The sequence below is a fragment of the Selaginella moellendorffii genome, unplaced genomic scaffold (assembly GCF_000143415.4).
Source record: "Selaginella moellendorffii unplaced genomic scaffold, v1.0 SELMOscaffold_43, whole genome shotgun sequence".
NCBI classification, from domain to species: Eukaryota; Viridiplantae; Streptophyta; class Lycopodiopsida; order Selaginellales; family Selaginellaceae; genus Selaginella; species Selaginella moellendorffii.
This window is the reverse complement of record NW_003314304.1, coordinates 1,472,738-1,499,994: the sequence shown is the minus strand read 5'-3', so window position 1 is coordinate 1,499,994 and position 27,257 is coordinate 1,472,738. Positions and strand designations below refer to the sequence as shown.

The 27,257-nt window shown below is 46.0% G+C and overlaps 5 protein-coding genes and 1 non-coding gene across 11 annotated transcripts; 3 read left to right on the top strand and 3 right to left on the bottom strand.

Annotated features, from left to right (window-relative positions):
• Positions 1–3,873: 3,873 nt before the first annotated feature.
• LOC9647362 lies at positions 3,874–8,906 on the bottom strand. 2 transcript variants are annotated; one of them, XM_024685004.1, is made up of 24 exons: positions 8,796–8,906; positions 8,501–8,667; positions 8,274–8,446; positions 8,036–8,212; positions 7,842–7,952; positions 7,712–7,789; positions 7,468–7,661; positions 7,352–7,412; positions 7,228–7,302; positions 7,097–7,174; positions 6,984–7,046; positions 6,851–6,934; positions 6,653–6,795; positions 6,556–6,595; positions 6,354–6,497; positions 6,187–6,306; positions 5,921–6,130; positions 5,698–5,871; positions 5,424–5,645; positions 4,883–5,360; positions 4,634–4,827; positions 4,419–4,572; positions 4,191–4,362; positions 3,874–4,131 (listed from the first exon to the last, which is right to left on the bottom strand). In XM_024685004.1, exons 2-23 carry the CDS (start codon positions 8,643–8,645, stop codon positions 4,193–4,195), a joined length of 3,288 nt encoding a protein of 1,095 aa, XP_024540772.1. In that variant the 5' UTR covers positions 8,646–8,667; positions 8,796–8,906; the 3' UTR covers positions 3,874–4,131; positions 4,191–4,192. The 2 variants fall into 2 exon arrangements, with proteins under 2 accessions (XP_024540772.1, XP_024540771.1); XM_024685003.1 differs by having other exon boundaries at positions 3,878–4,362.
• LOC9647361 (phosphatidylinositol transfer protein 3) lies at positions 8,817–10,322 on the top strand. Of its 2 annotated transcripts, XM_024685006.1 has the most exons (6): positions 8,817–8,992; positions 9,081–9,257; positions 9,368–9,466; positions 9,557–9,802; positions 9,875–10,111; positions 10,170–10,322. In XM_024685006.1, exons 1-5 carry the CDS (start codon positions 8,849–8,851, stop codon positions 10,085–10,087), a joined length of 879 nt encoding a protein of 292 aa, XP_024540774.1. In that variant the 5' UTR covers positions 8,817–8,848; the 3' UTR covers positions 10,088–10,111; positions 10,170–10,322. The 2 variants fall into 2 exon arrangements, with proteins under 2 accessions (XP_024540774.1, XP_024540773.1); XM_024685005.1 differs by having other exon boundaries at positions 9,875–10,322.
• A 518-nt stretch (positions 10,323–10,840) lies between these two features.
• On the top strand, positions 10,841–13,796 carry LOC9646875 (3-ketoacyl-CoA synthase 11). Its single transcript, XM_002980111.2, has one exon. The coding sequence runs from the start codon at positions 11,602–11,604 to the stop codon at positions 13,438–13,440; it is 1,839 nt and encodes a 612-aa protein (XP_002980157.2). The 5' UTR covers positions 10,841–11,601; the 3' UTR covers positions 13,441–13,796.
• A 249-nt stretch (positions 13,797–14,045) lies between these two features.
• On the top strand, positions 14,046–14,118 carry TRNAE-CUC. The gene has a single exon. It is a non-coding gene; the product is annotated as a tRNA-Glu (tRNA).
• An 87-nt stretch (positions 14,119–14,205) lies between these two features.
• Positions 14,206–14,835, bottom strand: LOC9646874 (copper transport protein ATX1). Its single transcript, XM_002979985.2, has 3 exons — positions 14,815–14,835; positions 14,678–14,753; positions 14,206–14,599 (listed from the first exon to the last, which is right to left on the bottom strand). The coding sequence occupies exons 1-3, from the start codon at positions 14,827–14,829 to the stop codon at positions 14,304–14,306; spliced, it is 387 nt and encodes a 128-aa protein (XP_002980031.2). The 5' UTR covers positions 14,830–14,835; the 3' UTR covers positions 14,206–14,303.
• A 6,150-nt stretch (positions 14,836–20,985) lies between these two features.
• Positions 20,986–27,054, bottom strand: LOC9646873 (phosphate transporter PHO1-1). Of its 4 annotated transcripts, XM_024684906.1 has the most exons (27): positions 26,772–27,054; positions 26,588–26,684; positions 26,208–26,519; positions 25,974–26,152; positions 25,878–25,924; positions 25,698–25,821; positions 25,616–25,636; positions 25,375–25,563; positions 25,242–25,323; positions 25,106–25,190; positions 24,612–25,048; positions 24,497–24,554; positions 23,973–24,030; positions 23,652–23,925; positions 23,388–23,595; positions 23,198–23,321; positions 23,097–23,145; positions 22,966–23,037; positions 22,770–22,902; positions 22,582–22,696; positions 22,275–22,518; positions 22,101–22,205; positions 22,005–22,049; positions 21,800–21,952; positions 21,433–21,711; positions 21,247–21,383; positions 20,986–21,159 (listed from the first exon to the last, which is right to left on the bottom strand). In XM_024684906.1, the coding sequence occupies exons 14-27, from the start codon at positions 23,904–23,906 to the stop codon at positions 21,066–21,068; spliced, it is 2,013 nt and encodes a 670-aa protein (XP_024540674.1). In that variant the 5' UTR covers positions 23,907–23,925; positions 23,973–24,030; positions 24,497–24,554; positions 24,612–25,048; positions 25,106–25,190; positions 25,242–25,323; positions 25,375–25,563; positions 25,616–25,636; positions 25,698–25,821; positions 25,878–25,924; positions 25,974–26,152; positions 26,208–26,519; positions 26,588–26,684; positions 26,772–27,054; the 3' UTR covers positions 20,986–21,065. The 4 variants fall into 4 exon arrangements, with proteins under 4 accessions (XP_024540674.1, XP_024540672.1, XP_024540671.1 ...); XM_024684904.1 differs by having other exon boundaries at positions 25,242–25,328; positions 25,375–25,636; XM_024684903.1 differs by having other exon boundaries at positions 25,375–25,636.
• Between the last annotated feature and the right edge of the window lie 203 nt (positions 27,055–27,257).

Genomic DNA, 27,257 nt, shown 5'->3' with positions numbered 1-27,257 from the left:
TTCTAGGAGAGAGGAAGAGTTTGTTGGCTTGCAAAAAATATCGGCGACTTTGCTAGAGTTTTCTACGCTTTTTAATATGCCCCAATGTTGTCGTTGTAACAAAAGAATCAAGGTATCGATGATCGAGGTTTTTGCATGGTTTTTATAATGTTTGCTATCATCATCAACACGAATGGGCCTGGCGATCGTCCAATTAGTTAAAAGCTAGTGCGGCTAGATTAATTAATTTTAATTCATTTAGTCGAGGAGCATTAACCACATGGATCGATCAATCAATCAATCAATTCGAACCTTTACAACCTTTACACAATTAAAATTTCAAATTTGCAGCTACTTATATTCCTCTAGAACCGGAGAATGACGCCCAATGATACCAAAGCAAGCTAGCTTGCCACGCGGCAATTGCCCAGTGGGGCACGTGGCAAGCCACTACGTCACCACCTAAAAAGCTTCCAGCTTTTACAAATACCAAGTGGCGAGAGTAAAAACTTTCAAGGGGACCACAAAATGCTTTGTAAGTTGTTCTTTGTTTTTCGTTGGGTGTTCTTCCCTTTTTTCTTCACGCTCGTTCAAATCCTTGGGTGGAATATCGCGTCTCGTAGCATAAAATCTCGCCTCGCTTGGAATGTGTGCGAGCAAAGAGTTGGAATCTATCCACTTAAACAGGCGCAAAAGCTCTCCGAGTGAAGCGAGGGGGCAATTCACTGTCTTGCTCGAGGGATTTCTCGCGGCATACGCAATGCATCTGGCGACAGTGGTCCTGAGGCGAAGAAAAAAATATAAAAAGTGTGCATGAGAAAAAAAAAAGGAGAGGAGGAAAGCTAAGCTACCTTTTATGTGGCGTCCAGGCCGTCCCGGGTTTGCAAACTTTGCTGGAAGTCAGGCCGTGGCCACATGACTGCATTGTAAGTCCACCAAAGTGAGAAGTCAATCATTCTCGGAGCCAAGAAGAAACAAAGTCAAGAGACTCGAGAGAGAAATGAAAACCAGCTATGAAACTCAAGCGAGAGGAGTGAAAAACAAGCTATGAAACTCGAGAGAGAGAGAGACGAAAACCAACTAAGAATCTTCAAACAAAGCCGAGACTAGAGTGAGAATTTCGAAACGTACCTGGGACGTTCCCACAAACTTTCAAACTTACCACCACGAATCGTCGTCCACAGCTCTGAGAGAAACTTAGCCTCCTGCAAAGTCAAAAGGGCCGATCACCATCAAACACAAGGACAACGAATGAAAAACCTTTCAGGAAACGCTGGCGTGACCATCAGATTCGTTCGTCAGTTTCCACCTTGGGCTTCTTCGCCCAGCTTTCTCGCAGTCTCGGCCGGAAACTTCCTTTCGTCAATGGTTCGTCCTCCTCGTCTTCCCTCCTGAAACCGACACGAACAAAGCTTTAGTTCCGTAAGTTTTGTATGTTCGCCTTGAGCACCTTCTTAAATGCGTACTGCAGCATCTAGAGCAACGCGCACAGCAATCTTTTCCGGTGTCCTGTTTGTTGGCCGAGCGATCGACAGGTTTCTGCAAAAGCACATAACTGCATCAAACATGCGTGAGGAAAAGAGAAGCGTTAAAGCCCGATCTGATCACTGGTCTTAATGCTCTTCCTCCGAGCTTAGGATCAGTGTCGCTGTCTGCCAGCCTTGTCGACATGGCTTTCGGCCCACCGCAGGAAGGCACGCCCGAGTCTGACAAAACTTGTTCCATCAACGTAGCAAGATGGAATGACAAGAATGAGAGGCTTCGCCAATGAGATGTTGAAAACTCGAAAGCTCTGCTATCCGTCCGAATGCCGCTTCTGCGAATCGACACACCAGCATCTTCACTGCTGCAGCCCCTTTCTCAAAAGACACGTACCCCGGAAGAATGCAGCACGAGACGAGAGAAATATCTCCGAGCTCGTCAGTACACTTCCACGGCCTGAAAACTATGGCACCGCTCGATACTCTTCACACCATCGCTGGTTTCGGCGCTTTAAAAAAGTGAGATACTGAATGAAAAGTCTACACCTCGGTCTTCCTTTCGGCCTGCTTCTGTGTGGAGTCCCAAAACCACGAAAATGCAGCCACTGACGAGATGCCAAAGCTCCACTGCCAATGCGTCACACGGAGAGAACTAAGAGACACGTATGTGAGCCGTGCCGTGGTAACCTGCGATTCAGGAGGAGAGTTCGTGCATGGGACATGTACAACAAACCGCGTCCTCTTCTCCTGTCTCGGCAAACCATATGTCCGGCTCCTGAGAGAAGCTTGTTTGCTCGTTAGAAGGATGACTAGATAATGAAGGCACACTGTAACAGATCTCAAAAAGAGCTCCGAGCTGCTCTGAGACGCTTTATACATTGCTGCTGGCTTGGAACGTTGAAATGGAATAAAGATATAGCTCACTCAAGTTGACCATAACATGGAAAGATGACAGATTTGTTCTCAGATTTGGAAAAACTGCCAAGACAAGAAAAAAAAACATGAGAACATGAGAAAGAAAAGGTCCAAATAGCTAGCATTGTTTACATGATTTGAAGAAGCAAGCACCGTGACAAGAAGCGATGCTCCTGCTGTCCCTCAAGCATCCTTATTCTTGTCTTCGTGTTGTCAGCACCAGGAGTTCCCTGTTGTCTTGCACAATATTTTAGAGCATGAATACACAAGAACAAGTTTCTACAGGAAACATCATCAACCCAAGTTAGAGAGGGGAGAATTTGATTGTCCAGTGTCCCGGCATTTAAAAACAAACGCTGAGAGAAACATCAACATGGGAATGCTGTACCTTTTGTCTACCAAACAACAGATGATATCCCTGGCTTGAAAAAACTTATTTGGAATGATTTTTGAGTCTAAAATACAGAACTAAAAGATATTCTTTTTTATTTTAATTGTGAATAATATTTTTTATTTTTCTTTTATTAAAAATAAAATATCCACAGGTGTTCGGTATACTATTATTAAACCATTGGATTGGCTTGTGCTGATGAAATATGTTTATTTTATAATCTTACCTAATTAGTGCTTGCTATTAATTTATCTAACTTATCATTAATAGAAATTGAGTTTATATATAATAGAAAATTGCCAAATATTGGCAAATAGCTTATCAACTACCACTATGGTAAAATCCAGGATTAGTATATGATAAATGTGAATATATTATAAGACTGTTCCCTCTGGATCTTTAAAACATGTAGAGTTAAATATAAAGTATTTATTATTATTTTTCCGTTGCGATAAATAAGATACCTTATACATATGGAGATTGTAGATGTATACTAAGTCAACATCCAATTTTTATTTATTTTATAGCAATTAGAATTATTTATTATTTAAAGATAAACAACTGTTTATTTTTAGAGTGATATTTTTAAACGTATAGCTCTAAATAAACACAAAAATGGTAAATTATTTCTTGTGGATAACCACCCTTCTTGATTTCAAAAGCTCATATTAATGCTAATCAAAGTTGTATAAATAATAATTGAGAAATAGAAATGAGATTACTAGGTCTCAAGAAATGTAAACGTTTTTATTTATTATTGTAGTAAGAAATTCATTCATAAAATATTTTGTTAACATTCAATGTTTGAAAGCAATGCATTTTATGAAACCTCTAGATATAGCTAGTCCTCATAGGCCTTTACTAGTAGCAATTCAGTGATCTTTAGCAAAGAGGATTGCCGATGAAACAAAGAAGTCTGTGAGAGAAAACCAAGGATGGGGTGACAGACAAAGCAAACTTTTAGCCCGTAAGAATAAATTACTCCAAATTTTATTTTACTATAATTCCAATCCCATAGATGTTGAATCTTTGAGTTATCTATCTTGGGTATAAAAAGTAGAAAGGTAACATCTTCCATACTTTCTGAAAATGGTTTATATGTGCATGACAATTAAGTATGGGTATTTTACATTAACGTTTTAGTTTGTTTTAATATTGAATTTTAGGACGATTTCCCACAACCGAGGAAGAGAGTCCCAACAAAAAGACTCGCTCAGATAGTCAGCCATCAATCTAGGAAGGCCACGCTTTCTGTGCTTGAGATTTCTGGAAAAGAAAAGAACAAAGAAATAGACAAACAGGGATTTTACACGCAACCTCTTGTGTATCCAATTTCAATGGCGATCAGATACCTAGTGACGAGGACTGGAATGAACACAAGTCATTCATTCTTAAAAATGAGAACAAAGACGTGAGATACTTACGGCTATCCCGTTTCGCTGCACCTAGTGAGCGGGAACAAGCAGCTTAAATGCGGGAACGCTTGCACAAACTTGCAAACCAGGTCGGGATCAAGAGCCTGTTCCATCACAAGTCCTCCACGGCTTTGGATGCACAAGGCCAGGGACTTCTCCGCATCCGCCAATGCCAAAACTCCTGCAAAGTCAAAGCCGCTCAGGATCACCAAGAAATTATCTTTTGATGACACGCACCTAGCTCGATGTCTTGACCGTCTTCTTCCGTTCCACCTTCGGCATCTTCTATAGCTTCTTCCTCCAGCTCTCGCGCAGTCTCGGCATAGCGTTCCAGAAACTCGTCCTCTGTTTCCTCGCGCTCCTCCTCTTCGTCTTCCTCGTCGCTCACCTCCTAACGAAAGCGAACCGACAGATTTGAGTTACGTAGAGAACATTAAGTTTAGGTTCATCACCTCCGAGTACTCTTCTGAGTTGTCATTGGTATCGTCGTCTTCGTTACCGTCTTCCTCGCCTTCTGCTTTATTCGTCTGTTGAGCTTCTTTAAGGCGTACCGCAGCATCTAGTAGTGACTCAAGGCACTTGCCGGCGATCTTCTCCGTTGTCCCGTTGTTGGCCAAGCGATCGACAAGTTTCAGCAGGCACATAACTGCATTAACGTCAAGAAAATGTAAGGCCTAATATGATCAGTCGTTGATACCTACCTCCAAGCTTGAGCTCAGTTTCAAGAACAAGGCCAGGATCAGCGTCTATATCTGCCAGTGTTGCCATAGCTTCGGCCCATTGCAGGAAAGGCTCTGTGACATCCTTCGTTTTTCCAGCCACTGACAAAACTTTCTCAACTATGTCCGGCAGCCCGACGTAGCACGATGAAATGACAAGAATGAGAGGCTTTGCCAATGGGACGTTGAAACTCGAAAGCTCTGTTAGCCGTCCGAATGCCGCCTCGGTGAATCGACACACCAACAGCTTCACTGCAGCCTCGCCCTCGAAAGACACCGACGTCGAATGTAGCAGAGTATGGGAAAGTCTGCAAGCCCGCCATGTAGCAGCAGCGTATGCAGATTCCATCCCCGAGCTTACGAAAGCAGCCATTCCTTCCAGAATGGAACGAGGCGGCACTGGAGGGGCTGGAGGTAACGGCGTTTCTGCGACACAAAACTGCTGCAGTGGACATCTTGCCTGTCAAAGTTTAAAGGATTTTAGTACGCAATTGAGAAAACAACGAGCAGTAGAGAGCTTTACGTTGAAAGCGATAATCTCCTCCATGGCATCAAAAACTGCCAAGTCTTCTTCTTCGTCCCACGCATTCCAATCAGCTATAGAATCGGCCCAGACTTGCACCAGGCGCTCAATCTTAAGCCTCGTCATATCGCTAGAATCCGATGTATGCTTGACGAGGCATCCGAGAATTACCGACGCGTCATTTAAGCACGACGGAGGTGTCTTTACTTGCTCCGCGTCATTCTGCATCGTACTTTTAAACGTAAGAACTATAACATCCCACGACCAAGTATACCTCGGGCGAACAGATCCACGCACGTTGCAAAAGCTGCGCAAATGTATTTCTTAACGTTATGCAGCCTTCTCTCCAGTTCTTTATAGGCTCCTCATCTTTCTTACTGACACCTGGTTCTGCAGAGTCCCAACAATGCGCTAATGCAGCCATTGAAGAGAAGCCAAGCTCCACTACCTACACCACAAGTGGAAGCATAAGAGACATTAAAAGCAATGAGGCTAACCTGTAAGTCAGGAGGAGCAGGGAGATGCCTCAGAAGTTCGTCTTTGATCGACACAACAAGGTACGGCACATGTACAGCAGCATCCTCTTCTCCAGTCTCAACAGTAGTCGTCAGTAGCTGTAGCGCATGCCTGGCATCATCGGCACCAGATTTGACAGAAGAAACGATCGCTTGCAGCAACGGAAACCATTTCACTGGCTTGTAATCCTCCTGAGAATTTTTTTTTCCTTGTTAAATTGACGATCACGAATTTTTTCGTAAAAGACCTCAAGAAGAGCTGCGAGAGCAGCAGCAGCAGACGCACGTACAGGTCTCCAGGACACACCTCCAACATTCTCAGCCAGCATCGCGGATATCAGGGAGTCAAACACTGGCTGCTTCAGATCCTAATGAAACACAGAAGAGCTTAGTCAACGCCTTGAGTTGCTCAAACCTCAGGCAAGCAAGTTGCCAATTCCCCAAGTAGCCAGTTCGCATTTGCTAGCAGGAAAGGTGACGGAGGCGTCAAAGAATATATAGGAAAAACTCTTGAAAGGAGTATCATTTTCAGATACTCGGCCGACTGCGACTTAAAAAACTGCCAAACGATAGGACAGACTAAGACAATCTGAGAGTAAGAGATAAGAAAGTCATACCTGCTGAAGGGCGCCATATGCGAGCAAAACTCCGAAGTAGCTGCAAAACAGTGATAGTCACAGTTTACAACCTCCTTTAGGACGTAGCGCGTACTACCTTACAGTTGATTCAAAACACGTGCCGTCAGTTGGTAGAGGATATCGAGACAGATATGGCATGACTAGTAATTCTCCTGCTGTCCCATCCTTGTTTTTCCCTTTCTTGCGTTTGTTTGGTGTCTTCCCAGCACCAGCAGGTCCCTGCTTCTTTCACAGGCATATGTCAAAAATCCACAGGTCCCGCAAGAATACCTGCCTTTGACGTGGCAATAACCCCAAGAAGATTCAAAGCACTCCTCCTTGGTGTCAGTAAATCGTCCCTCCAACCACACGACTCGTCCTAAATATCACAAGTTACGGTATGAAAATTGACAGCTGAGAAGTTTTACCAGGTCAGAGGGGAGATTTTTCCGCAAGTATTCATCTTCATCATCGTTCCAATCAGCAACGTCCTACAGAAATTTTTAAAGTAAACGGTGAGACAGATCAACTTGCATTGTACCTTTTGTCTCAGCACCAGAGCCGAAACTATAGATTTCTCCAACAGAGAAGAAAATTGTGGGGACAAAAGTCGCCATCCCTGACAAACCATTTGCGAGTCAAGCTACAAAATGCGAGAGCAGAAAAGCCTACAGGCCCAGTTTCTAGGATGTTCGCCAGCAAATCAAACGCCAAGGATATAATCCGCTCTTGCGCAACATGAATATCCTGTATGAGACACTTGTTTACTATTGTCTTCGAATGCGCATACAAATACCTTTCCTGTTGTGTGGCTGCTTACAATCTTTAGCGATGCAGCGGAAATGGCTGATAAGAATCTGAGTCGGGCATCCAATCAGTTCCTCAGAATAGCGAAAGAAACTGTCAACATACTGTTCGGTGTGTTTTCGATGTCGTGCAACCAGTGTACAGCATATCTGTAAGCAACGCTTCCAAACCTTCAGTCTAGAAGATTGTTCCGAAAGGTCCATGGTTTGATCGACATTGACAATGTCCAGCAGCGCGAGAACATCTCCGATCCAAATTTTGAGGCAGGAAAGTACACTTGCTGGCATATGGGATCCTATCTGTAAAGCAAAGATACACATGGAAAAACTTGGAGAGAGAGCGATCTTACAGCGAGATGAAAAGTCTTTGCAATCACAAGCAAGACGTTGTCATGTGGCGCAAATCCTTTCTCTTTTGACTTTAAGGCCTTCATATCAGAGCAAGAGTTAAAAGAACTTTCAGTGCACGCGCACTTTTACCTGTTCAACAAGGTGGTGGAAAAACCCGTGAAGCGGCACAAGCAAATCCCTCGAGATGAGTTCCAGAAGCGGCGGAACAGGTTCTCTCGCAACAGTAGGATCGAGAAAGTACTGCAATACAAAAGTCCCGAATCACATCTGATAACAATAGCTTTGCAATTAGAACGTTAAAAGGAGACCTCTCTCATACGCACCTGGAATGGCTTGGTGATGGCCTGAATTGCAAGAAGAGCATTCAGAGTTTTGTAAGGAGGAGCAGTGGATACATCAGCAACAAGATCACTGTTCTTGACCGCATTGTGCAACGCTGGAACGAGCTCTTGCCATGACTTCTCCTGGCCCGAAAAATCATGAGAAGCAACAATTCGAAACTGGAAAAAAAAAACCATGTCAGAAGAACATCTCTCCGATCCGATAAACTTAAGAACTTACAGCTTCTGTCAATAGATTGAGAACAATAGAATCCACTCGCAAAAGCACTTCCAAGAGTTGTTCTCTCAGATTTTTACGCTCGGCGCCACGGATCTTTTCCTTCTGGGCCCAATGCGCTCGCAAAAAATTCTTGAAATACGTCGCGGCGGCAATCGCCTGCGTCCCATTCTGATCTGCGCGAAAGCGATTCAGAAAGAGAGGAGCTGAGACAATGCAAGGGATTTTACCTGCGGAAATCGCGAGAAGGCACTCGGCAAATCCAGTGACGGCCTCGGCGCTCGCGATGGCGGCAGTAGCAGAGGATCTCAATGCATCATCGGGACTGGCCGTGTCGATCAGCCACGCCTCGAGCTGCGCCCTCGGCACAGCCATTCCTCCAAAAGCGTCACGAACCCTAGAGCAAATAAAATTCAAAAAATTAGGGCTCTTCCACTTTCGGCGAATGGAAACGCGCCACGTGGAAGATACGTGCCACGTGTTGTAGACCTGCTGAAGTCAAGCAAGGGTATAGCCAGCACTCACCACGCACAGATCCAAGCTTCCTGTTCTTGGCGCTAGGGTTTTACTCCACAGCGATGGCGAGCAAGAAAAAGAGGAATGGAGAGCCGGATCGCGAGGGATCGGAGCAGCCGCCGCAGCATCCATCGCCTCGCTCGTCAATCTGGAGGAATCGGAGCAAGGGCGACGACCCAGCCTCTCCGGAGGAAGAGCAAGCAAAGGTAATAATCTCTATCTCTTACTCTAGCTCTAGCTTGCGGAAGTGATTCCATAGCCTCTCTACTTCCGATCACCGTCTCCTTCTTCCAGGTGGATAGCCTGCGGTCGGCGCTGGGTTCTCTCACCGACAAATCGCAGCGCTACTGCACCGACGCGTGCCTCAAGCGCTACCTGCGAGCCCGGAACTGGAATCTAAAGAAGGCCGAGAAAATGCTTAAAGATTCTTTAAAGTGGAGGGCGACTTTCAAGCCAGAAAGCATCCGCTGGGTGAGATCTTAAATCCATGGCAAGCTTTTCTTCTGCTTGTTGGTTTTCTTTTTCTTTCTTTTCTCTCTGTCCTCGTTGCTGATGTTGATCGATGAATTTTCGTTTTCCAGGAGGACATAGCCATTGAATCCGAGACAGGCAAGGTGTATAGAGCCAATTTCGTGGACAACTACGGGAGAGCGATTCTTATAATGCGGCCTGCGAGACAGGTACTCCTTTACTTCTTTCTGTTGGTCGAGAGTTAAGATCTGGCAGCTTTTCTCCTCACCTTGTTTTTGGCTTTTCTCTCGATGGCACAGAACACCAAGGATCAAAATGGTCAGATACGGCAGCTGGTGTACTGTCTGGAGAATGCTGTTCTGAACTTGCCACCCGACCAGGAACAAATGGTGTGGCTCATTGACTTCCACGGTTGGAGCGTCTCTAACTCCGTTCCCCTCAGTGCCGCTCGCGAGACCGCTAATGTTTTGCAGAACCACTATCCCGAGAGGCTGGGCGTGGCGATTCTTTACAATCCCCCCCGGATCTTCGAGGCATTCTGGGCTGTAAGTTTCGAGTTCCCTTCTTCTTTTCCGCTTGCATGGTCAATAACTCGTGGCTGTTGCTTTGCGTTGCAGCTAGTCAAGCCATTCTTGGATCCCAAGACTTACAAGAAAGTCAAGTTCGTCTACAGCAAGGATCCCGACAGCGTCAAGCTGCTCGAGGACGTGTTTGACATGGAGAAGCTGGACACGTCCTTTGGAGGCCGCGGTAACTGCGAGTACAACCACGAAGACTACGGCAGGATGATGAAGCAAGACGACGTCAAGATGCAAGAGCACTGGCGCTAATCCGGAGCCGAGCTACTAACACCGGTAAAAATCGAAAGAGACCAACTTTCCGAAAGAAAAACTATTTTTCTACTATACACAGGAAGCTACAAGAGATCAGATCGGAGGAGATCCGAGAGAAGCGTGAGAGAATCGATGTGGTGCTCGCTCTCTCGGAGCCTCTCTTCCGCCAAAAAGCAATGAATGCGAGCGGTTTGAGCGTCTCTCTCTCCCGCTCCGCATCGTTTCTTCTTTAGCTCGATCGATGGACAGGATTGATTGGTCGCTGGGATTCCTTGCCAGGCGAGAGAGATCACGATTTGGAGCGTAACTTGGTGGCAACTTTGATGATCCAACCCCGAGACGTGGATGGATGGCGTTGACCTCACTCTCGCGTGATGTAAATGGTTGGGACATTCAACCAACATGTGGACTCATTTAAGTTCCACCACTGGACTGTGTGTGGTGCTGAGTTGTTGGTGGATGGGACTTTATAATCACCGCGCCACCTTTTTGCGTGGTACTTGACCTAATAATAGAGGGAATGTCCATGTTAGAAGTTAGAACAAAGAGTTTTCCACCTTTTTTTTTCTCTCTTTTTCCCAATCAATGCTGCCACCACCAAGAACAAGGGGGAAGAAAAAGAGTTTTTGGCCATTGTGGCATGGCTATGGTTCTCGTTACGTCGTCTTCCCTTTAAAAGCTTTTGGGGCTGGAAATGGGCTGGCGGGTGGATGTTCAAGTAGTTATTGTGGCCGCATGATCCATCCATCGCCGAGAAAGAGAGAGAGCTTTCCATCGTTTTAAGTTTCTAAGCAATCCTGGATAATGCAAAGAGGAGGCCAGCCAGGAGGAAGAACAGTGTATCAGCGCGGCAGTAGCGAGCGAGCAAACTATAGTGTGGGAAAGAGAACGCTCTTCTCCGCTTGGAGGAATTAATTTCTTCCCTGGCACCGACCAGGTGGATTTCAATGCGGCCAGGGCCGTATCGTCTTAGAAAGAAAGAGCGCTTAGCCGGGAAAGATGGATCGCTGGCTGGTAAAAAGAGGGAGTGAAAAGCTGTCGATCGATCGAGACGACAAAGATTCGAAACGGCGTCCTCCTCGTTCCTCCATAGCCGCGAGCGAGCGAGGTTTTCTTTCTAAGTCCTAGTATTTAAACTGGTTTTAGTTGAGGCATCTCGCTCGCTCGGTCCTGCGGCGTTTGCGTTTGTTCCTCCTCCTCTCCTCTCGCGCAAACTTGCCTCTCTTCGTTTTTTTCTCTTTTTTTCCTCGTTCCTCTTGGCGCTGGCAATGCTGGTGCTGCTGGTGCTGGAATCCTCGTGGAATCGCTTGCGCCCACAAGTTCTTCCACTCCCCGGCTGTTCTAGCTAGTTTCTCTCGAGTAGTTTGTAAGAAATATTCGTCTCAGGTACGTACGTCATTCCTTTTTCTAAGTTGGAAGAAGATCGAGCATGATTTGAAAGCTTGTGAATCTTGCAAGCTTTGAACTTCAGATCGATAGATTCACTTTCACTAGAGAGAAGAAGAGAGAAGATGGGATCCGGAGGAACTTTCAGTGATGACCCAGCAGCAGCAGTGCCAGCAAAGAGAAGAACAGCATCACCATCGCCACCACCACCTCTCCACAGATCCATCTCTCTCTTCCTCTCCCGCTATGTCTTCACACTCCACGCGGCGGCGCAAGCCACGCTCCTCCTCCTCGTCTCCGCCATCGCCTCAGGCCACCTGGATCTCTCCACCATCGCCCACCACCGCGACGCAATCGCCCACGACCTCCTCTCCATCCAGGCCGCGGTCAAGAGCTCCAAGCTCCTGGGAATCACCTCCGTCGCCACCATTTTCTCGCTCGGATGGATCGCGGCGCTGTGGCTCCTGGTGACGCGCAAGAAGAAGAGAACCGGCGTCTACATCGTCGACTTCGCGTGCTACAAGCCCGACGACAAGCTCAAGTGCTCGGCGGAGCTCTCGGAATGGTTCGCCAAGCGGCTGGGCGTCTACACCGAGAAAACCATGGAATTCTTCAAGAAGGTCTATCTCAAATCCGGAGTGGGCGACGAGACTTACGCGCCGCCCGCGATGTTCCACCACCCCAACGCGGATCTTAGCTGGAAGCAAGCCCGCGCCGAGGCGGAGCTCGTCATCTTCGGTGCGGTGGACGAGCTCCTGGCCAAAACCGGAATCAAATCCAAGGACATTGGCATCCTGGTCGTCAACAGCAGCTGCTTCAATCCCACTCCCAGCCTCTCCTCGATGATCGTCAATCACTACAAGATGGGTACCGACATCCGGAGCTTCAACCTGGGCGGGATGGGCTGCAGTGCTGGCATCATAGCGATCGACCTCGCCAAGGATCTCCTGGGGATGCATCCAAACACGTACGCGCTGGTGGTGAGCACCGAGAACATCACCCACAACCTCTACCTGGGCAACAATCGCCCCATGCTCGTCACGAACTGTCTCTTCCGCGTCGGCGGCGCCGCCATCCTCCTGAGCAACCACCCCTGCCACTCCCCCGGCGGCGCCGCCGCTGGCAAGTACGAGCTCCTTCATACCGTACGCATCCACAACGGCGGCGACGACAAGGCGTACGGATGCATCACCCAGGAGGCCGACAGCGATGGCGTTCTTGGGATCACGCTCACCAAGCACATCATGGTCGCCGCCGCCGACGCGCTCAAGAAGAATCTCACCAAGCTCGGCCCGCTCGTTCTTCCAATCGGCGAGCAGCTCCACTTCGCGGCCAACGTGATCGCGCGCAGCGTCTTCAAGCTCGATCGCAAGCCATACATCCCGGACTTCAAGCTCGCCTTCGATCACTTCCTGCTCCACGCCGGCGGCCGCGCGGTGGTGGACGAGCTCGAGAAGAGCTTGCGGCTGGGTGAGGAGAAGATGGAGGCGTGCCGGATGACGCTCCATCGATTCGGGAACACCTCGAGCAGCTGCGTGTGGTACGAGCTCGCGTATCTCGAGGCCAAGGGGAGGGTGAGGTATGGCGATCGCCTGTGGCAGCTCGGGGTTGGATCGGGATTCAAGTGTAACAGCGCCGTGTGGCGAGCGATCCGCGATATCGATCGACCCAAGTCGATGAATCCCTGGCTGGATTGCATCGATGAGTATCCACTGGAAGTTCCAACTGACATGGAAGATATCCCGCGCCGGGAGAAGCTCTACTTCCAGACAGTGGATGGATTGATCGTGGATACCAGTACGGGTCAAGCGTATGCCAAGGATGGATCGCTCGTGACGAGCGATTATAGAGCTCCAGCCCCGGATCATCCATCCTCCGCGGCCGGAGAGAATCATCGTGATCATCCAGCCAGGGAGAATGGGGTGATCGTGTCCAACGGAACCAATGGCGTCCACCACCATTAGGCACGGATCGTGGATCCAAGAACACGATGCATGGGATGTTCGTTTCGACGACGGTATATCAAACGGGTTGCATTGATTCGTTCCAACTTCCTGCGAGAGTTCTTCCAAGTTCTTCCAGGGCCATGGTTTTAGGATTTGAGAAAATTTGATTGGTTTGTGGGTTTGAGATTCATAGAGTGTCATTCATGCCGGCTATGGTGGACATCTCTCTTTTTCTGATATTTCACTTCTCTTGGGGAGGGATTTTATTAGCGCGAGCCAGATGTCCTCCATAGCCAGCGATTGCTTCACAGCTCCTCCTTAATAATCACCAAGAAAGAAGGAGAATTCAATGCCCGCCATCTTTTCCATATCAATGCCGAATCAACGTATACCCAAACCCGTTTTTTGGTTCATTCTAAAACGAGGACCAGCGCTGACTGGTAGTGCGACACATATCCATTATTGACTTCGAATCGTGGACCGCGAAGATTGTCAGGGTTGGTCAACTACTAGCTTTGTTCTCTTACTCGTTTCAGTCCATCCAGTCAAAGATTTCAAATCTGGTCAACAGATTATGGGAAACTCTATATTATTAATCCAACCAGAGAAAAATCTAACGAGATTCCGTTGTAGTCTAGTCGGTCAGGATACTCGGCTCTCACCCGAGAGACCCGGGTTCAATTCCCGGCAACGGAACCACCTTTTATATTTACTTGTGATTTGCGAGATCTTGCAAGAGCTTGATTCTTTTGCAGGACTTTCTTCTAGCGTTTGTAAGCGTCCTTTCATCTTCAATGTCATATTTTTGACAAACTATTGATTCCGGATATGGTAGTTTCACAAAGGATTAACCTTGAGGAACTTTAGGAACACCTCAACATTCACATGATAGAGCAACCATTTGGATTGTCATCACTGAAGAAGAAGGAATCCCCGACTGGAAATGTCGTAGCACTTTCGCGCTGTTCTTGCTGGCCAGAAGATTTCACCTTGTTGCCGCCGCCGCCCACCGCCTTGTGATCCGACCCTCTGGCGGCGCCGCTACTGTCTTTGGCACCGGCCAGCTCGACGTTCTTGCCAGTCTTTTTGGCGATTTGCTTGACGACTTTGTTCGAGTCGAAGCTGCCAGTGACCGTCACCTTCTTTTGTGTGAGATCCACAGTGATGGATTCCACTCCTGGTGCATTGGAGAGTTTGATCAATGGGTGGGCGATCCACACAAAGGAAGACAAAAATGGAAGCTTTGCTTGGTTACCTTCCACTTGACCGATCGCCTTTTTCACCTTGCGAGCACAGCAGTTACAGTTGATCTGGACCTTGAGCACGACACTCTGGAGAATCGATTGCTCAGTGCTTTGAGATCTAGAAAACGATTGATTTCCACAACTCTACCTCAGATTTCTTCATCTTGCTGCTGGCGTAGATATCTTCAGCGGTGGAATCCAAGATCCTAGCGGCAACTGACATTTTTCCTTGTTTCTCTCTTTTCTATCTTCTTCTTTGCTCGGTCCGTCCGTTGCTTGCTTCGTTCGATCGAGTGAATGTGTCAGTAAATTTAAGCCGTTTTTCCCAACGCCGAGGCACCGGGAGCCTCGTATACGTGTGGTGTGACTGATTGAGATTTGTGAATCTCCACGTACGGAAGTTAAATCTTGTCACGAAACTTTTCCTCGAGAGGCTAGTTTGTGCGCCATTACTCTAGGAAGTACCATATATATTGTTATGCTTAGCAACCAATTGTTTGGTTTGCAGTGAAATCATTCATTCATTCCTCTGGTGTATCCATTTGTGCTTGTTTCTTAAATAATGTTAAACACTTTTCCTAACATTACATAATTTCTATTATTATTATTTTATATAAAAAATAATTTGTATATACCTAAAATATGCTTGAATATTTTGGGATATTTTACCATCTAACAGTTGTTATTTATATAGATTAATTTCGTATTAATATTTATAAACATGTTTATAATGTATAAGTTTTCCTAAACACTTCTTAGTATATTCTAGTTTATTCTGCCATTTAATGCAATAAAATTAATCTTATGTTTATAAATTATAAACATCCATGATCAATTGGATTAATAAATAGGAATAACATTACTATTAAGCAAACCAAGAATTACTGTATGGAATGTGCAGCAAATTATTTTATAAATTTATTATTTGTTAAAATTTTGTTAATTAAATTTTTTCTTTTAAAAATTTTAAATATCTACAAATTGTACAAAAAGTAATAAGCTCATGACAAATATAATTATATATTTAAATTTGTCTGAATAAATGGCATTAAAATAAAATGTCTGAAAACTTTATTACAATGGTATTTTCATCCAAATCATATTAACTAATATTTATTGCTATTAGTTCTTTGACACAATAATTATAATTAGTTTTAAAAATATAGCTAATATTTTTTTTCTTTTAAAGAATTGGTAATTGCAAAATATGTACTGTGAGGGCCAAGTGTACGGCTACAATACCGTAATATTAGCGTAGTGGATTTTGGTAGCCGTCGGATTGGTTTCAATCCGGACCACTCGCTCCTGTATATAAGCTAGGGTTTTTGGGCTAATTGATATGCACATTTCTGTATTCCCTTTCCATATACCAAGCACTCACATTGGTGGAGATGAGGGGCAACTTTGATTGTCCCTGAGGAGTGCTTAGATTTGGGATTTTGGTTTAGATCTAGCTTTTGCATCGTCTAGATCTAGCTTTTTCCATTTCCTTTCTTTTGGTTTAGATCTAGCTTTTTGCGTTGTCTAGATCTACCATTTCCTTCTAGCTTTTTGTCATCTCTCTTCTTTTGCTCTTTCTTTTTCGCTCATCTTCATGGCAGATCCGCAATCTCCTCCTTTGACTCTAGAGCAGCAGTTGGTACAATTGCTTGATGCTATGCGCTTGCAATTGAACAACCAAACTCAGTTGATGGCGGCGTTCACGGCACGTGGTACAACTCCTCTTGCTCTTGGTGCTAATCCTCGCGTTCGGCCGGAGTTCTTTCGCGGGAATCCTGGGGATGATGTGTACCATTGGTTTGATCACTTCACGGTGATTGCCACATATCATTCTTGGGATGATGCTCGACGTTTGCGTGAGTTTCCCACGTGTCTCCAAGGGACGGCATTGCAGTGGTACAATGGTTTGAGCGCAGCCACTCGTGGGGATTGGAGTGTTCTCCCGGACGTCTTCAAACGCGCCTTCGGCCATGCTGATGATTGTGATGATGCTTTCCAACAATTGCATCGTCTTCGCCAAGGGCCATCTGAGTCGGTGATGCAATTTGGCGTTTGTTTCCGAAGTCTTTTGCTTCGTGCGGAGCCAAATATGTCGGAGCGGATCAAGCTAGGAATGTTGTGGCCAGCACTTCGTCAAGATCTTGTCGGACTTGTGCATGCACTTGCTCCTGCCACCCTTGACGATGCTCTTCGCTTGGCACAACGTTATGAGACGTCGCCTCTTCCACTTCTCGCTGCACGTCCTTCCGCTCCCCTTCCTATGGGTGATGGTCCTGTTCTAATGGAGGTTGATGCTGCTGCTGCTCGAGTCCAAGGACAAGCGCGAGGACGTGGTCGTGGCCGTGATGTTCGCTGCTGGGCGTGTGATGAAGTTGGTCATACTTATCGGCGTTGCCGTCGTTTTCCGGATTGGCGACCTCCATTTCCTGGGTGGAGACCTTGGCGTCAGCAACGTCCCGTGGGTGCTGCTGCAGTGGAAGGTCTGGACACCGAGATGCATCCGGGAAACGAGGAGTCGCGTGAGTAATGGAGGGACCTTACGCGAATAAATCAGTGACCCCTCCATCTTTCTTTCGGGAGTATCATCAAGGGGTTCACTCGGCACCGGTTCATCCCATGTTTACTTTCCAAGCTCGTTTTTATAACAAGAGGTCTCCTATTATTCTCTCCGTGTTGGTTGATACAGGTTCGAGTTTATCTTCTATTGCTCGACCTGTTACCACACGTTGTCGTCTACACTTGCGTCGTGCGGCGGAACCAGTTTTCATTCTTTATGGCAACGGCCGTACACATGCATGTGCACGGGACAAGGTGGACCTGGTTGTGCGTGTGGGCGATCTCGAGCTTGAGTTGCAGTCGTTGCGGGTGGTGCCGAGTCAAGCTTTTGACCTCATTCTTGGTATGGATTGGTTGCAGCGCAATCATGCCAAGTGTGACTTTGAGGCTTCTCCCCCTTGTCTCATACTTCCTTATGTTTCATCCATTCCTCTCACTTCCATACCTCTTTGTCCCTCTATTTCTACCTCTGCTTCCATTACTTTTGTTCCCCCACTCTTTCCTTCTGTGTTTCCATCTTGTTCTGCTTTTCCCTTTTCCGATCCCTCCGACGATCTTTGTGTTGCAGCAGTTGACCGGCTCATGAAGGAGTATTCTGATCTCTTTGAATTTGACCTATTGTCTGGGGCCAAGATTGCCACATGTCATCCGATTCCAACCGGGGATGCTCGTCCAATCAAGGTTTCTGTTCGTCGTCGGTCACCTAAGGAGATCAAGATTTTACGAGCCAACGTCAAGGAAATGCTGGAGAAGGGTGTTATTCGGAAGTCACGGAGTCCTTGGGCATGTGAACCTCATCTTGTGATGAAGCCTAATGGGAGTATTCGTTTCTACATCGACTATCGCCCGTTAAACGAAGTGACGATCCCAGATGTGTATCCTCTTCCTCACACTGCTGATCTCTTAGATCGTCTGGGGCGAAGTCGTTGGTTCACCAAGCTAGATCTTGCTTCTGGGTATTGGCAAGTACCGATGGCCGAAGAAGATATTCCTAAGACTGCTTTTCGTACATCATTTGGTTTGTACGAGTTCTTGGTGATGCCGTTTGGTTTGAACAATGCTCCCGCAACTTTCCAGCGGATGATGGACGAGGTTCTTTGCGATATGCCGGAAGTGACTGCTGACTTCATTGATGATGTCTTGATCCACTCGGAGGGGACGTGGGAGGAGCACGTTCGTGATGTTTGTAAAGTGTTGGATCGGCTACGTGATGTTGGTTTAAAGCTGAAGCGGTCAAAGTGCGTGTTTGGGTCCAAGGACACAACTTATCTTGGGTACCGTGTTTCTCGTGAGGGTTTGCAAGTTGATCCTAACAAACTTGTGGCTGTTTTAAAGTTCCCTACTCCGAAATGTGTGAATGATGTGCAGCGCTTTTTGGGTAAGGTGCAGTATCTCAGTCGTTTTGTGGATCATCTTTCCAATTGCACTACACCATTGCGAGCGTTGCTGAAGTCATCAACGTCATCTTTCATCTGGTCTTCGGATTGTGAGCGGGCGTTCGTGGATCTCAAAGAGCTATTGATGACTCCTCCGGTTTTGGCATATCCTGACTACACTCGACCTTTTATTTTGCGCGTGGATGCTTCTGACATTGGTCTTGGAGGTGTGTTGATGCAAAAGAGCTCGAGTGTGCCTGGTCAGCGCCATCCTATTGCATACATAAGCCGTACATTACAACCAGCGGAGATGAACTACTCCACGACGGAGAAGGAGTGTTTAGCAGCAGTCTGGGGTTTCGAGAAACTTCATGCATATCTACATGGTTCTCGGACATTACTTGAAGGTGACCATGCTGCTGTTACTTCATTATTGAAGCGGAAGAACCTGGTTGGTCGTACGGCTCGATGGGCTTTGAAGCTTCAAATATATGATTTCGATGTTGTTCATCGCCCAGGGAGTTCTATGGCTGATGCTGATGCCCTTTCTCGAGCTCCTCTTCCTTCTCCACTCACTTCTCATGTTTCTGACGAACCTGTTGTTCCAGCATCTGTGGATTTTCTAGATGAGGATTCTGTACCGTCGGCGGTTGCTGTCCTTGACGTTCAGTGTCCACAGGGCGCAGAGCAAGATCTACCTTCTCTTGATGAGGTTCATGAGGCTCAAAAGATTGAGCCGTGGATTCGAAGGCTTCGAGATGGGTTTGAGAATCCTGCATCACTTGCTGATGACTTGCCTTTCCGGCATTTACATTCTCAATATCGCCTTGAAGATGGCCTTCTTTATTTTGTGGGGACGGATCCTGATGATCATTTACGGTTGGTGGTGCCTTCGGTGTTTATTCCGCGGTTTCTCCATGCCTACCATGATTCTCCTGTTCTAGGTGGGCATATGGGACACCGTCGTGTCACCGAGAAGCTGCGCAGGTCTTTCTATTGGCCGGAGATGCGACGTGATATTATCTGGTATGTGCGTAGCTGCGTTTGGTGCCAAGCTCGTAATACTCCCCCTTGTGCTGCAGAAGGACGGTTGGAGTCATTTGCAGTTTCCCGTCCGTTTGAGTTGGTGGCGTTTGATCTTATGGGACCTTTTCCACGATCGACTACTGGCAATGAGTATGTTATTATTGCTTCTGACTACTTGACTCGTTGGGTGGAAGTTGGTGCTCTTGCTAGCGCCTTTGCAACTGCTGTTGGATACTTCCTCCTCAATCGAGTGGTGTTCCAGCATTCTTGTCCAGAGCGGATTCTTTCGGATAATGGTCCTGCATTTATGGCTGAGGTATTTCATGTTTTGACATCTCGGTTGGGGATACGCCACACTTTTACAAGTGCTTATCATCCACAATCAGACGGTCTGGTGGAACGGCTCGTTCGGACATTCAAAGGGATGATTGCGAAGTATGTGAACTTTCAGCATTCGGATTGGGATGGTTATTTGCCATCTCTTCGGTATGCCTATGTCACAGGGGTGCAAAGTTCTGTTGGTGCTTCACCATATAAACTTCTATATGGTCATGATCCAATATTACCAACAAAGCTGGGTTTACCTTCGCGATTGCCACGAGCTCCTGATGTTAGGTCATGGGATCAGTATTTGACAAGCATTCTTCCACTTGTCCGAGCAGAGTCTGCCGAACACTTAGGCCGCATACAAGTGGGACAACAACGGCGCTACAACTCCTATCATCGTCCACCTGCGGAGTACAAAGTGGATGATTTGGTGTTAGTCCGTTTTCCCCATCTTACAGTACGTGGTTTGTCTAAGGGGCTCCTTGCGCAGTGGAAAGGACCGTATCGGGTGTTGCGGCAAGTTGGACCGCAAGTTTATGAGGTTCGGCATGACATTCAGCAGGCCGATCCTCCGGAGATTGTGCATGTGCAGCGGTTAAAACGCTTCATACAAAGGGATCAGGAGCAGTTAATACCGTCTACAGATCCGCCGATGCCTCCTCCTGACGTTCCTCCAGATCCCGGCCCATCTACAAGAGAACCCTGACGGCCTTCCATTATTCCGAGAGGAGGGGATGATGTGAGGGCCAAGTGTATGGCTACGATGCCGTATACTAATATTAGCGTAGTGGATTTTGGTAGCCGTCGGATTGGTTTCAATCGGGACCACTGCTCCTGTATATAAGCTAGGGTTTTTGGGCTAATTGATATGCACATTTCTGTATTCCCTTTCCATATTCCAGGCACTCACAGTACTAGTATGCATAAATAAATATCAGAAAGTTTTTTTGAATGAATAATAATCAAAGCATGTACTCAAGTATATTCTAATTAAATCATCATACTAGCAACCAAAAATAAAAACAATGTATATATAATGTTTTTAAAAGAAAGGAGTTTATTATTTTTTGGTTTTCAACAAGGTGTTGACTAACTAAAATTGTGTTAGCATGTTTTAAGCTAAAGTGTCATCCATTTGTTTGAAGGGCAATGGCACCGCTCTCACTGCCCTGTATCTGCCAACATTGTTGAGGTGTTCGTTCTCCAATCTGAATATTTGAAAATAGAAATATTAGCAATGTCAGAAATGACACACATCCAAAATTTTTAGAAAGCTACAGCATAAAAATTCTCACCTGTAGAAATTCCAATGCCCTCGTCGGATCACCTCAAGCGCTGCAAAAAACAAGTCTATTATCATGAGCTCAATCTCTGTCCCAGGAGGATGAGTCACGGAGTAAATCCATGCCAGCCTCAGTATCACGTTCAAAGCCTGCATTTCCTGGACTTATAAGGTCAAACTTAAAACAGAAAGATGTTACCATGGAAAGGAAGTACGTGATCTTGCGCTTGAGAATCAGTTGGTCTCTCAGCCATGGGTTGAAAGACTTTGGCTGGAGAAGCCCCCAATCCACCACAATATCCCAGTATAACTGGTACACTGTCGCAAAGATGGATGAAATCACGAAGATGCCCAGCCAGAAGTCCGACTTGATTCGAGAGTACGTGAGCCGGACCACAACAGCAATTAGCGCCGAGAGATACTTTCCACCATTTGCAATGTGTGCAGTGTCGTGCTCGTCCATCCATCTCCTCCAGCACTGCCAAAGTTTGCAACATTATCACATGAGATACAATAAGCAAAGGATATGGTGGTACTTCTATAAGGTATTCGCTATGATTGATTACCTGCATTAGTCGCCACCAGTATGGAAGCACCGAGATAAGGTACTGGAAGGACTTAAACAATGTGCTCTTTGTACAAGCTCCGGTGTTTCTTGTTCTAAAAAAGCCACCTCCGTAGTAGCAGGAGATATACCCAAGGTTTCGCAAAGCAGGCACCTGATGCGATTTACATTTGTAAGTCTAGGATTACTAGTTTCTAAACACAGACCTGGCTAGTGAGTTGATCAGCAAGGAAAAAGTCCGCAAAGACGACCTGTAAAAAACGCGAACAGTGGCTAAGGAGATATCTTAGAACATGTCTTACCTTAAACAAGGGAGAAGAGATAATTCGCCAAGTACACCTGAGGAACGCTGCTCGTGACGATTTGTAGCAAATATCCAAGGGGCAAATTAAGAGAAGGATGAGGAGCTGTCCATGGAAAGAACCAAGTTACATAAATATTGACGAACAATTCAAGCTAATGGAGAGTATTGGCACCAGGAAGACAACGAGCGCGATGATTTCGCTATCAACGTGAGTAACTGTGTAAGTTGCGAGATGAAAGATCATTCCGATTATGATAAGAGTTGTCAAGCCCGTGCTGAGGAGAAGCACGTCTTGGTGTCTGAGCTCCTGCTTGGGTGAAAACTCGAAAATGAAGGTGTAGTTGATGCGAACCTGCTTCCAGACGTAAATGTTCCATCCATACATGTACAAGTGTAGCACGAACAAGAAAAGTGTGCTGTAAGAAACAAAAGAACTCGGAAACATACAAAACTTTTCATAAAAGTATGGCACTGTTTACCTGAACACGGGGAAGACTGCTTGTATGTACTTCGTTGTGATCCCGTCCTTGTTTCCAAGCACAAGGATTAACACAAACGCTGCTAGGAGACTCCAGGAGCAACCACTGAAGAGGCCTATAGATTTTAATAGAAGAAGGTTAATTAATAACGACGATCCGAATGAATGAAATGGATATCCTGCTCTTACCCAGGATAAAGTTTATATTTCCATGATTGCTCGCAGAGTGTATGGGCCTGAGATATGCCATGGCTTGCTTTCGGTTGCCTTTCGTAAAGTGCAGAGTGAACACTCTCTCTACACGGTCCATAAACTTTACTACCTGGAGTGCATTGGAGCAATGAAATCCCATCAGCAAGACCCTCAAAGGAAAATTTCTTCACACCTTGTCCGACGTTGCAAAATGCGAGTTTTCGACCATCTTCAGATAACTGCCAGACGCATTCTGTCCAGTCACCTGAGAATTTAAAAAACCTTTTTAGAAGTCTGCAGTAATTTGCCATTTTCCATAAGTACCTTGTCAAATTTCTTGAGGATCTTGACGAATGCCATCATGTTCAAGGAGCTGCCAAGTAAGTTTTCAACACTTTGAGAACATGGATCTAGAGGTCATTCACCTGAAGTTTCTTAGGAGTCGAAGCCCACGATAAAATTCGACAAAGGCCGTCTGGAGCATCTTGGCTGCTCGCTGAACCTTTCCTTTGTTGCCGGGGCTCCCCTTCAAGCTCTGAGATTCGTCATCTACAACATGGCAGAGATCAAACGATTCCAAGTTAAGTGCTACAGAATTAGAGGCTTATAACGAACCTTGCATAGCGATGAGCTCTTCCATTTGGATGTGAAGTTGCTGTGCTTGAGCATCGTACTCGTCTTCCTTGCATCTAAAAAACTTGTCCACTTTGTTGAGCTGATCGTCAAGGCCGAAAAAGAAGCTCTTTTCGTGATCCGATCGAGTTCCGAACAGCTCCGTCTCGTAAAAATCCTCGCCATCTCCAGTTCTCGTCTTGTGCACAACCTGATCATATTGAAGTGTTTTGTTTTGTCTTTACAGTCCAGAACATCATCACAAACCATGGACGTTTCCGAGGATATGGATTGTTCGCAGCAGCTGCTCAGAATGGCGCTGGGATTTTGCAGCAAGTTTTGAAGCTTGCTCTTGTCAACCGAGAAGACATTTGGATCGAACACCTTGTGTTGCTGGTTCTTGGTATGTAGGATCTGGTTTTTGATTCTCTTGACAGCTTTCTTGAGCTGCTTGTAGTCGCAGTACTTCACCCGCCACTCTGGGACGAGCTGGCTCTCCAGCTGCTTCTGGAACTTCACCATGCCTGAAAGCTTGGATTACCTGAGGCGAACATCGTCAAGAAAACGATCAAACAAGAGATGAAATACCTGGAGGAAATGGTGTCAAGTTCACAATGCCTCTTCAAAGTTTTCTGGCGCCTGTGCTCTGGAAGCAGAGGAAGAACAGCGGCAGTGAGCATATGACGAGACAAATGGTGGCGTGGAATCATCAAATGCATGGTGCTGGGGAGGAGGAGCACCGATTCTCACAAGAAAACAGCGTCTTAAGATCATCTCTGGAGAAAAGGGGGAAAGCCTTCGTTTCTCGCCGAGGCCAACGAACAATTACTTAAGAATACGTTTTCCCGAGTGAAACTGACGAAGCAGAGTGCAAGAGGAGAGAAGAAGCAAGCGATCCATTGGCCTATGGAACAAAAAAAGGAAGCAAAAGGACAGGGAATGCAGGGGAATCTACATGAAAAGAAGCTGTCATAAGTTACACACTTACACACACACAGCTCTCTCTCTCACACACACTTCAACTCTTTTCTTGTCAACACGAGTAATTTATGCGAGCGAAAGGGAATGAAAGAATCATTTGAGCATCTAAAGCATGGAAGCGAGGCACGTACTCTTTCTGGAAATCACGCTTATGGAACGTTTTTGTTTCGTCGGAGTGGCGCAACCAAACTGAAAGAATCACAAGCTCAGAACCACGAAAACAGAGGCAAAACAAAACAAGCTTACTCTTGAAAGGGGACGAAGAGAAGAATAACCAAAGGAGCCAAGCTTGGATTCGAGAGAGTTTGTCGAGTTCTCGAGGTGAGAGCCCTTTGCTCACTCAAAAACTCGGAGCCTTCTCTCCTTTGCGAGAGGAAGAGGGAGCGGGGGGAGTTTGCAATGAAGGTGGTGGTCGCATTTTATACTCTGGTTGGCCGACTAGAGACACACAAGACATGGAAGAATAGTGGTGTGATAATTGCCCGACTATCATCAAAGGGGGTATAAGGGTGAGAACTTTGCTTTGAATCACTGGATATGCAGCTCGGGATATGCTGAGAGAAGTCCCCCATACCACGGAGAAAGAAAGAGAACGAAAATAAATGCATTTTAGCTTATCTTCCATTCGCAATGCTCCACCTTGTTAGTGGCCCGATTATACTTTTCCTTTTCCTTGCCAGATTCTGCACGATTCTTCGCTAAGAAAGCCAAAACTTCTGGCTGTAAAGCATTGCACGTACCAGCCTGTGTGTTTTTAACATTGATCCGCATCGTTTTGTTGACGACGTGGACCCCAACCCGCCGGGCTTTTTCTCCTTCCATTTGCTGTTCATCGAAAGCTTGCTGAGAGACGCGATTTAAATCCAGAATACAAACCTCTCCGTTGCTACTGATGAGTTTGATCCCTGTCGTTCCGACCTGAGTGTGCCTGATTCTCGCTTTTGATCCTGATGTCACCCTGTTCTACAGCAACCACCATGAATGGATGAGTATAAATGTGTAAACATACCCTCGTCTTGTCGCAAGTGACACTACCGTTTGGAGTGGATTATTAAAGACTTGTCGATCATAGATGGAATGTACACGCGTGTGCGTTTGGATCCACATTCCATTCCATTAAGTGTAGAACTGGCTCCTTTTCAATGCGTTGTAAGTCGACCTCGACCATCGATCGTCGCAGTAGGGGCTCCACACTGGCCTGAGTGGGCATCTGTCTCGTTTTTCTTCACCATATATCAATCTCAGTAAACCTGGAATATATTTGTATGCCACTGCACACACAGCAGCATCCACAAAATTAGATTCCAGAGCTGATAACTTTTACATGGCCACCTGGCCGATGACTCGTGCTTATTTTTCGCCTATCGTTGGCTGTGCCTCCTACATTAGGACCAAAGGTCTTCCCGCATAACCATCAAGCCACGTTTCGTAATACACTCGCATAAGGCATGTCATCCTGTAAGAGAAGCAAAGCTGAATAACTCCACCAAAACAAAGCGATAAGAACGCCACCTTATATTGAAACACGGCAGTTGTCAAGTGATAATTCAGCTCTTCGTCTGGAATGCAAAAGAATAATGCATATGACTCAGAAAGAACTTAACGTACCAGTTCGCTGGTACTTATCAAACTTGACAACCCAAGTAACGTCCCCAACCTTCGTCGCACAATTCGATCAACCTACATACAGAAGTTCTTTCCCCTGTGAATACCGTGGAGGAGACGTAGAATCTCAACGCTCCTACGTCTTCTAGTCCGCACGGAGTGACCAGCGTTGAGTCAGGGGCCTGCCAGCCATTTCATTGCTGAAGCATCCAAAACTACTAAACACGAGGAACTTACCATTGGCCTTTTCAAGTGTTCAAACACCTCGTGGGAGCTTTCAACCTCGCCTCATAACCATCTCATACAGTAGCACCACTTCACGTCAGATCAACCCTCCAGCAGTGAGCTGGCTCCAGTAAGTCGGCATCCCTGTACTCTTGGATAGCTTGTAAGATTCCTGAAGCCCATCTTTCGGTGGCACGAAAGATCAGCGCCTCTGCCAAAGATCTCGAAAGCTGCTCAAGGGAGAACCTCCCTTTCCTGTCCTCCACTGTATATGATTTTTACATATACATGTAAAAATCCATCCATATGTACATATTCATCCAACTGGAAGAAAAAAAGAAAAAGGATTAGATCACAAAAGCTTTGAACGATCCTCTAAAAACTTGCCCCACACTCATTCAATCTCTTCAACAGTGTCTCCACAACCCGAGGAGCCTCTGCCTTCTTCAGCTTGAAGCTGACTTTGTGAGGTCGCTGTTCTGTTAGTTCCTACAGGAAAAAAAATAAAAAAAGCTAGGACGAGATAGAGAAAAATGTTGTAAACACAATCAAAAAGAGGATATGAAATCTTTCTACCTGGAATGTAAGCTTTGGAAACTTGGAAGTCTTTTCCAAATAGCCCTATCTCACCCCTTGTTTAGTTCTTGCTCCCATCCAGAATCTGGCGCCATGGTATTGCCGTACATAATCTCCGTCCCCATAGACAAGATTGTGAACTCCAGCGTGAGCAGTGGCCACATCACCTTAGCAGGTGATACTTGTCAGTGATCTTCCAGTAGAGAACACCAGAAGTGAGTCATGGAATTAATCTGTGGCCCAGCGCGCATTGAAGAAGAAACAAAAAGCATTTGTTCCATCAAGATCAAAGATGATCATGAGCCAGTGGAGGAAGGCTTTGCATAAATTAACATGAAATCACCTGAGTAGATGTTTTTTAAAGCATTCAATATTGAAACATCAAAATAAATATGAAAAAAAAATTTAAAGCAATATGCAAAGATACCTTATCCAACTTATACTAGGAAATGTAGCATAATTATAATAAAAATAACATTTTGCCAT